General features: G+C 40.7%; 1 protein-coding gene across 1 annotated transcript in view; it reads left to right on the top strand.

The window, feature by feature from the left end:
* Nucleotides 1-13919, top strand: part of TSC1 (TSC complex subunit 1) — a 56088-nt gene extending 42169 nt beyond the window's left edge. The window contains exons 16-23 of the mRNA XM_084649950.1: nucleotides 517-560; nucleotides 2788-2954; nucleotides 3954-4136; nucleotides 4498-4608; nucleotides 6419-6541; nucleotides 8326-8513; nucleotides 8862-9023; nucleotides 10525-13919. Of these exons, the coding sequence (XP_084506076.1) occupies nucleotides 517-560; nucleotides 2788-2954; nucleotides 3954-4136; nucleotides 4498-4608; nucleotides 6419-6541; nucleotides 8326-8513; nucleotides 8862-9023; nucleotides 10525-11041 (1495 nt within the window). The 3' untranslated portion in view covers nucleotides 11042-13919. The remainder of the gene's footprint in view (nucleotides 1-516; nucleotides 561-2787; nucleotides 2955-3953; nucleotides 4137-4497; nucleotides 4609-6418; nucleotides 6542-8325; nucleotides 8514-8861; nucleotides 9024-10524) is intronic.
* The last annotated feature ends 1622 nt before the right edge of the window (nucleotides 13920-15541 follow it).

Genomic DNA, 15541 nt, shown 5'->3' with positions numbered 1-15541 from the left:
TTTACCCCTTTCTCCAGATCATTACGAATACATTGAATAGGGTTGGTCCTAGGTCTGACCCTTAGGGAACACCATTAGTTACCCCTCTCCAGTCTGAAAATTTACCATTTATTCCTACCCTGGAAATTTACCATTTATTCCCTGTCCTTTAACCAGCTCTCAGTCCATGAAAGGATCTTCCCTCTTATCCCATGACAACTTAATTTACATAAGAGCCTTTGGTGAGGGACCTTGTCAAAGGCTTTCTGGAAATCTAAGTACGCTGTGTCCACTGGATTGCCGTGTCCACATGTTTGTTGACCCCCTCAAAGAACTCTAATAGATTAGTAAGACATGATCTCCATTTACAGAAACCATGTTGACTTTTGTGCAACAATTTATGTTCTTCTGTGTGTCTGACAATTTTATTCTTTACTATTGTTTCAACTAATTTGCCCAGTACTGACGTCAGACTTACTGGTCTGTAACTTACTGGTCTGTAACGATAAACTGTTAATACTGTGTTTTTATTTTCAGATTGCCTCTGCCAAGCAAATCTGCTGACTGGACTCACTTTGGAGGTAAACAAGTTTTTCTTGGTTTAGGACCATAAGTGTAGTCCGTAATCAGTAAAAATACATTTCTTTGTATCTTCTTCTACTTGGTTTACTTAAATGGTGGACTGCGTATTTGGCTTCTTTCTTTTCAACTGCTGCAGTTCCATGATGACCGTCATTAGGATCAGTGTCAGAGTAGCAGCCGTGTTTGTCTGTATTCGCAAAAAGAAAAGGAGTACTTGTGGCACCGATGACACATTTCATTTTGTGAGCATCCAATGAAGTGAGCATCTGATGAAGTGAGCTGTAGCTCACGAAAGCTTATGCTCAAATAAATTGGTTAGTCTCTAAGGTGCCACAAGTACTCCATTTCTTTTTGCGTCATTAAGATATAGTTTATCTGCTCAGCAGACGGTGCACCTTTGTGTTTCAACATTACAAGTTTCTTTTTCTTTGGAAAGTGATAATTGCCTTTCCTGCAGAACCAAAAATATTGCTATGTGCTTTTTTCCCCATTAGATTGGAGTGGTACTCATGCCCATTATCAAATCTGCAATTGCATGTACAGGCCTTCTTCAAAGGGACACTCGTTCTCTTTATGGGTTTGTTTTTATGGCCACCTATGCAGAAACAAATTCTACTCAGGTGAATGGCCCTTCAGTTTTAAAGCTGAATTCCACCTGGTTTAAAGACCTACTTAAATATTCCCCCCGCTCCACCCCCAGCTGATCATAACTCAGCCTAAAACTGAAATCTTTCCTCACCATTTTAACATATATCTCACAGTTTTGTCACCTTAGGCTTCCTTTTGACTTCCATGATGGTAATATTTACTCCTCTGGGGAGATTTAAAAAAATGAGCCGGTTGAAAAATCAATATAACTATGAGGCAGAGGGGTTTTAGAACAGAAGTTGTTTTTGGACACATTGGTCTGGTTCCCTTAATTCAAATATGTCCCTTGTCTTTCTTCACCTGAGCCATCTGGAAGCTCCACTTAAGTCATAGCTGACTTAAGCACAGTTTTGTCAATCAAAAATCTACTTTGTACAGTGTTAGAAAACTTTTCAGTGTTGCCTGTGCTTAGGAATGCTTTTAGATAAATCTGTCTTACTAAGGTAGGATGGTGAAATAACAAAGGAGTGTGAAATTGGCCTGTCTTAAAATCTTTCCCGTGGCTTTTTGGAAGACATCATCTCTTGAAATATTTAAAACTGACATTTTTAGATGGCTTGAGGCTAATCTCAATCTTACCACTTTTAGATGGTGCAGTAAAAGCCATGTCCTACAATTTCTCATTACTCTTTCCCAGAAATAATAATGTAAGCCACAAGCACAGCACTCATGAGCAACCTGTTTATGAGAGACAAAAACATGTAATGTAAGAGAAAATGTTGGCAGGGAAACAGACTTCAGTTTCAGGCTTCAAATAGTTGTTGTATTATTTTTTTTAATATAATTATGAAGGCTATATAGGTTGGAGGAATGAGCCACAGGCTTAGAAATTGGAAGGTCCTAAATTCTAATTCTGGTTCTGTCACTGATTTGCTGTGTAACTTTGTGCAAATTAGTTCTTTCAGATTCTGTGGGTAAAACTTTCAAAAGTGTCTTCGGTAGCACTGGAAGTCAGTGGAACGTAGGTAGCTTAGGCTAGGTCTACATAGCAAAAAAAAAAATGTAGAGCCCAGTCTCAGAACCCAGGTCAGTTGGCTCAGGCTGTAGGGTTAAAAATAGCAGTATAGACAGGCTAGAGCCTGGGCTTTGAAATTTGTCAAGGGGGGAGGGTCTTAGAGCTCAGGCTCCAGCCTGAGGGGGAATGTCTGTACTGTTATTTTTAGCCTGGCTGCCTGAGCCCTGTAAGCGCAAGTCAGTTGACCCAGGCTCTAAGCTGGTGCCGTCAGTTTTTTACTTTGTAGTGTAGACATAATCTCACTCACACTTTCTAAAGTATCTAAGCCATCTAAACACTCTAGAAAACTTTACCCCCTTCTGTAAAGTGTAGATAATAAATTAGTACTGTGAACTGTGGGTATGATGAAGATTCAAGACTGTATAAAGTTTTGAACATGTAAAGTTTTGTGCTAACTATTGATACCTTTATTTAAATTCCTAATTTTTTCCATTCAGTTTTGAAGTTAAAAAATAACCCTGGAAAAGAAGAATGGGCCTGAAAGAGGATGTAAGTTTGAATGTATGTAATAGAATCAAATATATTTAGCAGTAACCTCTGCTCTGTCATTTAACTCTGTCTAGGTTCTCCCCCTTCAGATGAGATTCACACCCTGCGTAACCAGCTGCTTTTGCTACACAACCAGTTATTGTATGAGCGCTTCAAAAGGCAACAACATGCCCTTCGGAACCGGCGACTCCTGCGGAAAGTGATCAAAGCAACAGCACTGGAGGAACATAATGCTGCCATGGTGAGCAAGGATTTAAGAGTTGGGCATGCCAAGAAGTGCTACTAATACATCACTATCAAATCTATGAATGCCTGCCCCAGACAACATCTACTATAGTATCATAGAACTTTAAAATCTTTTAAAGTATTTATTTTTGAAGTTTTTTCTTGTTTTTAAAGTAACCGTTGAACACTCCAGTTTTTGTGGAATGGATTGTGGATAATTTTGATGCAGTATGATTAGTTGAAACTGGAAATTTCCCATAAAGGGCATTGAACTGAACACATACATGAAGAAGCCAGCTGGCTTAAATAACTGCCAAACTTAGCTTAGAAAGATGTTGTGATTTAACAGTTAATGTTGTGCTTGCTTAACATTTGGGCAGTCTTAGCATTAGGCTAGTAACCTTGTTAAGTTTCCTGAAGAGGTACATACTTTCCATTTGAGGAGGAAGAATGCTGGCAGAAAGCTAAGTATTTCAAGTGTGTTCTCCCTTTCAGAGTCTCTGAATCTGGCCCTAATTAGTGATGGAAACTTAGTTGTGTGGAAACCATTTGAAATAACTTTAATCTTGTTTGAATTCTTAAGTCCATGTTATAAAAGCTGCCATGTAAATTGGGATCTTTATTGCAGTCACAGCAAAGAGGCTAAGAACGAAGTAATTATTGGAAATGGAACTACCCTCTCTTCCCTGAGGCTGTCCCTTTAGGTCACTACTGGAGCATGGGGTGATGTGGAGGAACATACATAACTGCTGACCATATTTCATGGATGTAACTTCAGTTTCCAGTATGTTCAGCCTGGCATCTTTAACCATTTCTTTAAAAAAACAACAAAAAAAAACTTTTTATATGAGGAACATACTAAAGTGCTGTAACATAGCCAAGTTTGAAGATTGTGCTATTAGTGGGTTTTGGTTTTGATCCTTTATTTGGTGGTTGACTTGGGGCAGTGGTCTCTGATGTACTAGTTGAAGTAGCAAATTTGGTCATCTGACTTTTGGTATATGGTTCCGGACAGAAAGATCAGCTGAAACTACAGGAGAAAGATATCCAGTCCTTGAAGCTTAGTCTGCAGAAAGAGCAGGCCAGGTACCACCAGTTTCAGGAAGAACATGATAATATAGTGGCTCAGCTTCACAGCCAGATCCGACAGCTGCAACATGACAGGGAAGAATTCTACAACCAGAGCCAGGAATTGCAGGTATGAAACATAGCATGGAAAAGCTATAGTGAACAGATAACATAGCTTTAAAAATAACCCCCCAATGATCTGGCTCTTAAGTATATTAAACCTCTCACTTCAATCCAAATAAGACAACATGCAGTTAAAAATTCATCTAACTAATGTGATTCTGTTCTTTGTGGCTTTGTTTTATTTTGCTTTGAAATGGAAAATTGCATGCCTTTCACTAGTCCGTAGATGATGATCATTTTTAGTGTTTAGTCTGTAACTGCTGATTATGCTGGGTGGGGGGAATGCTGGCCATCCTGCCAAATGTGTATTTTGCTAGATTTGTGGTACAGTTTCAGAACCTTAAGCCTCTTGCTGTTTATTTAAACAGACCAAGCTGAAGGACTGTAGGAATATGATTGCAGATTTGAGGGTAGAATTAAAGAAAGCCAACAACAAGGTGTGTCACACAGAGTTGCTTCTCAGCCAAGTTTCTCAGAAGGTAAGATTCTCCTTGTGGCCCTTCTGTTATGTCTTTTTTTGTTAGTACCCATTTCAAATTTCTCTTCGTTCCTCATAAGGCCTCTATCACTTTGGGTAAGCTGCTCCTCATACCACACTGAGTTCCATGGTATTGATTTTAAATGAGTGAGAACAGAAAGAGTATGAAAAATGTTATGCTGAAGAAATTAAATGTGCGTTGTCCTGATGCTTCTGAAATCTCGCTCCTCATTTTGGGTCTGGCCCACATTTGGAATTTCACAGATTGAGCAATGCCTGAGGGCATTCTGTGCCAAAAATATAAAAATTCTGCACACAGTGTTTAAAAATTCTGCAAATTTTATTTGTCAAATAAATATGGAGGCTCCAGCTTGGCACTGGGAAGCACAGGCCACTGGCCGCACAGAGGTGGGAGATCACTGTGCAGCTCTTCTTCGCCCCCCCGGCCAGGACATGGACTCAGTGGTGAGGCCGCACCCAACCCTGACACAGTGCAAGGACCAAGCCTGTCCCAGAAACACCCCAGGGCCCTGCCCCTCCATGCCAGGTGTGGGCAGGAAGAATGCAAGTGTGGAGGGGCTTAAATGTGGGGAGATCCAAGTATGGGTTGAGAGGGTTCTGTGTGGGGCAATCTGGGTGTGGGTGACTCGGTGTGGGATCTGGCTGCGGGGGAGATCTGGATGCACAGGGGCTTGTTGGGGGCAGGGTTCTGGGTGCAACAGTAATGGGACTCTGCAGGGGGTCCAGGTGAAGGTGGTTTGGGCTTAGCGGGAGGGTTTGGGGGGGGGGCGGGGGACTCAGTGGGGGTCCAGATGCTGGGAGAGTAGGGGTCCAGATGCAGCTGGTTGGGCATCGGTGGGGTGGGAATCTGGTGGTGGGTGGCTTGTCAGGGTGGTCCAGGTTCAGGGGGCGTGGGGCTCAGCAGCCAGATTCTGAGTGCGGGTGGGTGAGGCTTGGCAGAAGGGTCTGGGTACGAGGGGGTCTGGATGCACCTGGGTTGGGCAGATGGAGGAGCAGCTCCCTGTACAGGGATTCTTCCCCCTGCAGCTGAGGAGCGATGGCAGTAGGAAGCGGCAGGTGGGAGGAGGAGTTTTGCAGAGCTTCCTGCAACTGGGGAAGAAATCTGGGGGTGGGTCTGACCTGACCCTGGATGCCATGTAGGGGAAAAGGAAGTCCCATCCTCCCCAGCCCAGCCAGGACTAGCAGCTGAGCCTAGCACAGGGTAGGAGTCACCAATCAGGTCTTCCCCAGTCCTGCCCTCTGCCCCACAGTGACTTACCTCTCTGTTGGCCGCCCTGGGCACCCAAAACATATTGTTGGGGAGGGTCTCATGACTGCTCTTGTGGCTTCCTTATGCTTCCCCATCAGAAAGTCATTTTACTGCGGGGAAGTAAAGAAATCTGTGAGGGACATAAATTCTGCGCATGCGCAGTGGCACAGAATTTCCCCAGAAGTAATTAATAATGTGCTTGGATTAAAACTTTCTGTATGTTAAAGAGCTCCTGTCAGAAGTTAAAGGGACTTCACATACAAATGGAGAAGCAGTTACCTTATTTGAAGCAAACTGAGGGGTTAAGCTAACTAAATGCTGCATTTGTCTCATGGAATGTCACAATTTACCAGAAGCAACTTTGAGTAACATCCATTCACTTGATTGTCATAATTGCCTGCTACTTTCCCTAGGCACCATGGTTTGATTTTCCTTTTTCCTCTCAGTAAAAAATAACCCCCAGATGTAGTGCAGGTCAGGTGTGACACTTAGATTAAACTGTTCACTGCGGACTCTTCTTTTTTTAAAATTTTTTTTTAAGCTTTCCAACAGCGAGTCAGTCCAGCAGCAGATGGAGTTCTTGAATAGGCAACTTCTGGTTCTTGGGGAGGTCAATGAGCTGTACTTGGAACAGCTGCAGCACAAGCATGCAGACACAACAAAGGTACCGTATGTGGGTCACAGGCAAGGCTTTCCTGGAAAGATTTGTCTTAGGATCATCATCAAGTTCAGCAGTGGCTTTTCAGTGAAGAAGGAAACTCTTTATAAATCAGCAAACAGACATAGATGTTTGCATCCAGTTTCAAAGCAAATGAAGGAATATACTACTGTGATTTATCTTTCAGTGAGAGCTTTTGTGTTAGTCATGCCAGGCTATCCAGTCTGTCTTCAAATAGCTTCTTGGATGGCATAGTTTTTACTAGGTAAATAATGGTTTTTACTGCACCAGGAAAAACTAGTTCATCACAGTTTAAGGCATTTTCTATTTTAAAAATTGTTTAATTGATGCAGACCACATTACACTTAGGTTTAGTTATACATTCAGATTGTTACATAATGCAGTAGATGCATAGATTAATTTAGAGTTGCACAAATAAAAAGTAAAAGTGCAGTGGACGTAATACTAATATATGTAATTATTATACCGAACATTGGAATGACTGTGCATTTTGGTTTGGTATTTTCTCAAGGAAGTTATTCATGTCATGACTCATTTCAGTTTTCAGTATTATATAAATAAAAGTCGAAAACATTATAGGAAAATGACAGTAATGCAGAGTTGTAGGCTTGACGCATTGAGCAGTCAGAAGCATGAGAATTGCAAACTACCAGTCCATTTGGCCATGCAGCAAAAGACCAACTTTGATATAGTAGATAGACTGAGCTTATTCCTCAGTTTTGAATGGGTATATCCAAAGGTTGAAAAGATTTGTTCTCTGCTTGCTGAACTCACTGGATGTGGATGCAATTATTTTTCTCAGTTTAAACTGGATTTAACCTGGTATTTACCAGCGTCCTGGCATAAACTAGCTTTTCCTGGAAAATTGCCAACCCTTAATAGGTTCAGTGACCTTGGAAACTTACATTTGTATCACCCTGGAGCAGAAATCCATATCGCATATCATTTTCTAGGTGAAGGTAAAAAGAGAATCTGCTCCTTGAGATATTGCATGGGAATGCGCTTAGTGTTAATACAGTAGGTCTCAGCATGCAGAAGTAGTGCCATGTCACTTCTTCAACAATTGTCACCAAAAGTGCTCATCTCTGCAACCACACATACGTCTCATGCTCCTTGCTTCTTTTTTTGTAATAGTTCTAAGGACCATATGATTTTATTACCCCTGCTCAGGGAAACATTTTTGTACCAGTAGGGCAAGTGATATTTACAGCACAATGTACCTGCTTTTACATGAGAGACAGCAACCAGTAAAAGTGAACTGTAAAGCCAAAAAAAGTGCCCTTTTGGCACTTTGAGGGCCACATTTCAAAGAAATTGAAAATTATCCATTCTAATCTGATACAAGATTACCCCTATTGGAAAGGGCTTAAGTAAGGAACACTGATGTGCTAATAAATTCTGGTCATGTGGAGCTATATTCATGGTAATTTAGTATCCCTGATACATTCACAAATTCTCCAATTCTGCATCTCTTTTTTTGGACACTTGCTTTGTTTCATCTTGCATAGAAATTATGCTATCTGTAACTGTATGCACACGTATAAATACTACAAACCATATAGGAATCCTGTCCCTATTAAAGCCCTATTTAAAACCTTTCTTCCCCAGTGAAATCCTGAGAAAACAGATTTAGACTCTTCAAAACAAAGGGGCATGGGATGGATCTACTGTTGTAGATATTTTACTATATCTGATGAAAGTTAGCCTTTTTACTTATGTGACACTAAATGGTATATTGCTCAGGAACACAGAATACCCCTCTTTTTCAGGAAGTGGAAATGATGCAGGCTGCTTTTCGGAAAGAACTGGAGAAAGCAAAATTCTGTGTTCAACAGCAAAGCCAGAGGCTTGATGCCTCCCAGAAGCGGATAGTTGAACTGGAGTCTCAGCTTTCTAAGAAAGATCACCTGTTACTGGAGCAAAAGAAATATCTGGAGGATGTCAAAATCCAAGCAAGGTTGGGATTTCAACTTCAGTAACTAATACTAACTTACATTATAGATAAAGTTGTTTGCCATTTTGTTGTAGCTGTAGGTCCCAGGATATTAGAGAAATAAGATGGGTGAGGTAGTATGTTTTATTGGACCAACTTCTATTGGTGCAAGAGACAAGCTCACACGGAGCTCTTCTTCAGGACTTGAAGAAGCGTGTGTAAGCTTAGAAGAAAGCTCGTCTCTTTCACCAATAGAAGTTTGTGCAATAAAATATATTACGTTGTTATAAATAAAATTCAAAAAATGTATTGGCAGATGGGTTATACTTTGAGAAATTTAAATTGATAGTAATGTGTTCTTTGTATGTTCAGAGGCCAGCTGCAAGCGGTAGAGAGCAGATACAAAGCCCAGAAAAGAATTACACAAGCATTTGAGCTGGAGATTTTAGATCTGTATGGCCGATGGGAGAAGGATAGCCTATTGAAAAAACTTGACGATGAAAAAACAGAAGCAGCTGAAGCAGCAGAAGAAAGGTAAGGACAATATTACAAAACTTGGTGAGTGACTTGCAAGCTGCTTGAGGTAAACCTCCCTTAGTAATGTTTAGCATTCAGTGTCTGCCATCCTTAAGTATCCAAGTACTTTACTCACCTTTGCGAAGCATCAGTTTTTCTCATTCTTACAGGTGATGAAACTGAGATGAGTGGCTTGTCCAGGTAACCCAGTGAGTCAGTAACAGAGTTGAGAATAAACTGTAAAGGAGCTCTTTAGTAACTACAATACTATGCAAACTAGCTACACCTGAAACCCATTCCAGTAAAACACTCTCTTTATTTTCTCTCTGAAGAATTTGAGTTCCAGTAGCTCACATCCAGGACCTATCATTTTAATCTACAACCAAATAGAATTTTCTTAACTATTCTAATTGCTGCATAATGAATCTAGTTTAGCTTGTCTGATTGGGCAGCTCTACCCTTTGTAACAATTAGCTGACTGACTAGCAGGAACTAGTGTAGGCAGTGTAGACAATACCTTCTATTTAAATGGGATGTTGTCCAGGGAAATAGTTTACTCCATTAGCACTTTTTGTTCCTGTTGCATTAAATAGGGACCGTTAGGATTGCTAATATCCAAATTTGGATGTTATGATCTAATCCAAACTGCTGCATTAGCATGAAAGTTGCTGAACCCTCATTATGACTACAAAAGTCTCAGGAATTGACCATCTTTTCTGGTCTGAAACATTGTCAGTTATGAGGCATTGTTTCTCACAACTTATCTGGATTTACCATCATCACACCAAAACTTGGGCATGACTGGCTTGTGTAGAAGATGTCAGGGGCATCTCTTTTATGCTAGCACATTTGAATTGAAGCTATCTCGAAGTCAAAGAAAAGCTCTCTATTGCTTTCATTGAAGTCTAGAGACTTTTATCTGAGTTTAAAAAGGGATTCTCCACTGGGGGAGGAAATAATAATAACCTTGATTATACTCAACGGTTACCTTTGCCCTCTTAGGAATTTGTCTGTTCTGCTGATTAGCATCCACCTATATATGATTTAAATAAATCCTTCCCACTCATGAAATGCTTCCTGCTCCTAACCCTGTAGTAATTTCAGAATGGCTACAAAAAACAATTGGTATAGTGAGAGCAGCTATTGTTCAAGTCTGCAGCAGGCAAAGGATAGATCTACAAATCCAAGTGGGAACTATAGCCCCATTCCTTTCCTAAAGCAGTGAGGATGCAGGTACATCCTACCCTTTGGCTCTCTGCCAGTCCTGGACCTACGACCACCACTAAATCTGTGATGTTGGTTATGTTTCTGGCTGTAGTATGTTCAATGGTTTATGCTTTGCTGCAGGATTGATTTGAAAGGAGAAACTGGTGAGGGTATGTTTTAGCCCATCTGCAATGGTAGAGTTAGAAACTAATCAAAGTAAACTGCCTTTTTCTCCAGCAAGCTTAATCTCTTCATGGTGTACCTTTGCTACCATCACTTTGACTCTCTCTTTCTCTGTCTCATTCCAAAACAGGTTGGATTGTAGTAATGAAGGATTTGCAGACTCTGTGGCAGGATACGGTGAAGAAGCAATTGGTAGAAATGGAGAGACCAAACCTCCGAGCACCCGGGGTGGTGGTAGTAGCACTAAAGGCAGCGGCAGCAGCAGCAGTGAGTTGTCCACCCCAGAAAAACCCCAGAACCAGAGAATGGGTCAGTTCAGCAGTCGCTGGGAAGCACCCATGTTGCTGGAGCCTTCCACTAGTGTCCCACTAACTGTAGGCTCACTCCCCAGCTCCAAGAGCTTTCTTGGAATGAAGGTGCGTGAATTATTCCGCAACAAGAGTGAGAGCCAGTGTGATGAGGAGAGTATGACCATCAACAGTCTTTCTGACACTCTAAAGAGTGAACTATGTAAAGATCCAAGCATGGTGGAGGTAAAGGCTCCTTCAAGCCCTGACAACCCCAGTCCCTCGCCCATGAACCAGGAAAGCAGTGTTGGACAGCTTCATATCATGGACTACAATGAAACTCATCATGACCACAGTTAAAAAGGAAGATAGTCAATCAGTGTTATTTTCATATTCTTGGCATAGAACAGGAGGCGTGAATGCAAGTTTAATTAAAAGCTTTTATGTTTCATTGGTATGAGCAGCTAGCTCGTGGAGTGGAAACAGGACTGATGTTTTTTTTGCAGAAGATGACTGCTGAATGAATGCAAAACGGATTTAGGGTCTGGAACGGTAATGCCCAGCCTAACTTTCTTTTGCTTCTCCTCTCTCAAATCCCATCAGTAGTAGTGTGTACTAATTTGAAGGGGCAACTGTTAGCATTTATAAGTATTTTTTCCCTTCTCCCCTCCCCAATGAGTGGTTGCATCCTATGAACTTGAGTGCAATATGAGGCCAAATTAACTTTTGTGAATCTACCTATGAATGGCACCTTAGAGACTAACAAATTTATTTGAGCATAAGCTTTCATGAGCTACAGATCATTCACGAAAGCTTATGCTCAAATAAATTTGTTAGTCAATAAGGTGCCACAAGTCCTCCTTTTATTTTTACCTATGAATGCTTAGTGCTTTGCTTAGCTGAAATATCTCAGCAAGCTTCCAATTTAGAACAGTTAATTGTGTTGCCCTTGCAGGTGACTTTGGTTATTATGTTCTGTAAAGAAGCAAAACCAGAGTTTCTAGTGCATTCATCTGAAGGTCTTTATTTTGCCTCTTTGTTTTCCCCCAACTTTAGTCTTTATTAGATTGGACTATGATCAAGTGACTAAATGGTTAAAGAACAACACATATCTGCAAACTGATGTTGCATTCACCCCAATTCATAATCATTGTTTCTTTTGTCCTTAACATTTCCTGGAAAATTACATGTGAACAAATGTTGTCCCACCCCAAGGAACTCCAAACTATTTGCTGAGGTCTCGTTAAAACACTATTGCTTCTGATTTTTTTCCTTGGGTGGGTAAGGAGGATGTTCATTGTTTGTTTGACAAACTGGTACTTGTCTGACCTTAAATTGTTGCATGAGTAGAGGTGATGAGAACTGAATACTGAGTGCAGGAAGATCCAGACAAGGACAGTATGTAGAGATTTTGTGTAAAGTAGTGGGTTCACCAAAACTTCCAAGTGAGCATTTTGAAGAAGATTCTGCAAACGTTTCTCTAGGCTGGGAGACCATTGTGATGCCTGGACTCTTCATTGTGGTCTTTGTCCAGGCTGACCAAGACAGCCTCATTCTGGGTTGAAAAATCTCAAACATTCTTCTTCCCAGGAGTAGGTTATAAGATTCCAGGCTTGATTCAAGAATAATTGGATAGACTCCCAAAGGAAGTCCTCCCCACAGTGCTATTGCTCTCTTGGATACAGAGGTCATGGCAGTCCAATTTGTGGCTACCTAGTTTTCTCCTTTTCTCTCTCCTTCCCCCTCCACTCCAATTTCCCAAGCAACTGAGCTTGCTGTTGGGCCAGTGTATATAGCTCAAAATTATATACAGGACCCAATCCTGCAGCCTTCCCATCTTTATTATTCCCATTGAAGTCAATGGGGAGCCTTGCATGCTGAAGGACTTTGGGATCAGGATTTATGTCAGTCATCAAACTCTGGTTTCCTTCTTGTCAGAACAGAGATCCATTATTAGGAAAGAGAGAGAAGTTCATTTTTGTGAGACTCTGATATGTCTGGGTCCAGGATTACTTAGTCTGTAATATGACCTTTTCAGCTTGAGAGCCAAGCTGCAACAGTATTCATTTTGTTCCTACTTTTACAGATGTAGTCTTTTTTTTCCTTAAACAGTCTACATGGGTGGTGGTGAGAATTTTCTGAAAGGTAACTACACTTGTACTCTGTTTTTCTAGCTTGACCTAATCTAAATAGGGATAGAACTGATCAAAGCAGGCTGGCATTCTGCTAACCTGACAAACAGAGCTGCTGTGATTTCCAGTCTTCTCACCACCCCCCCACCCTCATTGCCCAACCAGACAATACCTTCCCTTCCATTCCACCTCTCCCATAACACCTATGGTCTGTATACATTTCTGCCTTTCAGCCAGTCCTGACTCTGAAAGTAAAGGTGAACTTCAGTGTTTTTTTTTTTTTCAAAGCTTGAACCTGCACAGAATAGGAAATAGTGTCACTTAACAAATGACATTGACTGGTTTCGTTGACACGTCTGTAGGTTTTCTAAGACTTGGTGGTAGTTGCAATAGTAAATGAGTGAAGACTCAAAGGCTTCATATCCCACTCACCCAGAAGTAAACAGTTTGCACATTGCCCCTAAAAGGGCTAGCTCAGCTATTGGGTACGGTTCTGTCACGGGAATCAGTTAGAACATCCCTACAGTTTGGCAATTCCCAACAGACTATCCTGCCACATGGTAACTCACTTCTTTTAGTGGAGGGTCTTTTGTTGTTGTTAGTAGCAAAAATGCTCTGGAACTAATCAGAGCTCATCAGTAGGTGACCTTTTCTCTTTTAAAAGGATGTTAGCACTGGGATGGAATCAGAAACCACTTTAGAAGGTTTATCTATGGACCACAAAGATTATGGAGGAACAAATTTTGCCATTGTTTTTGTAAATCTCTAAAATTATGGATCTACTTTATGTAGTAACTTGCATTTTGTTTAAAGGGATCCCATCAGTGAAGTGGAGACAGATATTTTTTAACTGACTGCTTTTAGTTAAATCTAAAAACACTGTCTTTGTCAAAAGTTAATCTGTTCCCTGCCTCGCTCTTTATAAGCATGTTAAACAATCCACATTAAATGCCATAAATATGAAATACAAGGAAAAATGGTACAATCTAAGCTAAAGAGAACTTTAAACCAAAAGGAGGTTTTGCTGTCCTTATTAGAATGTTCTAAAATGTCAAGGCAGTTGCTTGTGTTTAACTGTGAACAAATAAAAATGTATTGTTTTGCACTACTCTGTGTTGAGCTCTCTGCAAGCTGTGCCCTCAGGGTGAAGGATCTGTGCCAGTAACCTATACTGACTAAACGTGAGCTGTGCAGGAATAAGATTAGCATTAAAGCGCTTTTCATAGCATTAAAGCACTTTTAGAGGTCCAAGTGTTTAATAGTATTGGGAATGTTACAAAACGGATAAATGTCCTGCCCTTCAGATGGGGTCCTTTATATTTCTATAACCTATTTTTATAGATAGCATGAGCAATTTTTCCCTCTTTGCAAAATAGCTTTGATGTTGTCATAGCTATGTATAATCCAGTAATTTAACTGCACATATAGTTTTCAGTGTTAATTCTGTGCCAGACCTATTACTTCTGGTATCCAAGCATATCTACAAACCTAGAGATACCTGCAAGTAGTCTGGATATTTGACTTGTCTTCTACGTAGCACTGCTTGCTGGTCTGGAGGGTAGAACTATGATCAGAATGCTGCTGTTCATCTTCTACAGCAGGGGTTCTCAAACTGGGGGTCGTGACCCCTCAGGGGGTCAAGAGGTTATTACATGGGGGGTCACAAGCTGTAACCCTCCATCCCAAACCCCACATCACCTCCAGCATTTATAATAGTGTTAAATATAAAAAGAAGTGTTTTTAATGTACAAGGGGGGGTTGCACTCAGAGGCATGCTGTGTGAAAGGGGTCACCAGTAAAAAAAAAAAAAAAAAAATTGAGAACCACTGTTCTACAAGCAGCCAATGATAGTTGAACATCACAGTGGTATAGTGAGCTATCCTTTCCAGAAAGAAAGCATTTACCGTTGTGACTTTATTCCAGATGTCAGCTTCAGATGCCATACCTGAAGTTCCCAAAGAGAAGTTGAGTGTGTTTGGAGGCCCCCAAAGACAACAGAAAAGTGTCTAGTTGTTGGAACACATTTAACATCTACTGCAGATGACCCAGTTAGAATCATCTTAAAGGTCTGACTTGTATTAGAATCTTGCCAGCTAGTTTTACTATGATTAAGGTTGTGACTACATAACAAATTCCACTTTGGGACTTTTTACATAGGAGTGTACCAGCGTAGGGAATTGTATGCACTGAAGGACCAATAGACCCAGAGAACAACTTCTCAAATGCAATGGAACAGCCATTCTTAAATACAGATGAGTCAAAAGATGTTTCAGAAGCTGACCTGTGCTCTTACAACATTCTGGAATCAGAATGAAAATCTGAAAGAGCACAAATGCAACTTTTTTTTTTAAACTTGCTCTTCGAGCATGAATCTCAGTGGTGCAGTTAAAGTACTTTGAGCATAAAAATTAACACTTTTAAATGCATGAACCAACTTGGACCGTTTGATGCTGCCGGAGAGATCATATTATTTTTGCACAGGTCAACTACTTGTATGGGGATAAACTTCATCCCCAAAACAGGATTTATCCAAAGCCTACCACACTTTAATCCCTTACTGTGAGGGTCAGATGGTGTGGGAAGCCTTGTTGTGACTCTCTGCACTGGGATGAATTTTTCCAATAGGATGTAAATGGCAGAAAAACAGCAGAAACAGAATCTTGACTCTCTTTTATTGAGTGTTACATATCTCAATACAAGTTTAACATTCAAAAACTGCTCTGACCAG

The sequence above is a fragment of the Lepidochelys olivacea genome (genome assembly GCF_965140295.1).
Source record: "Lepidochelys olivacea isolate rLepOli2 genome assembly, chromosome: 16".
Classification (NCBI taxonomy): Eukaryota; Metazoa; Chordata; order Testudines; family Cheloniidae; genus Lepidochelys; species Lepidochelys olivacea.
This window is presented reverse-complemented; position numbering and strand designations above follow the sequence as displayed.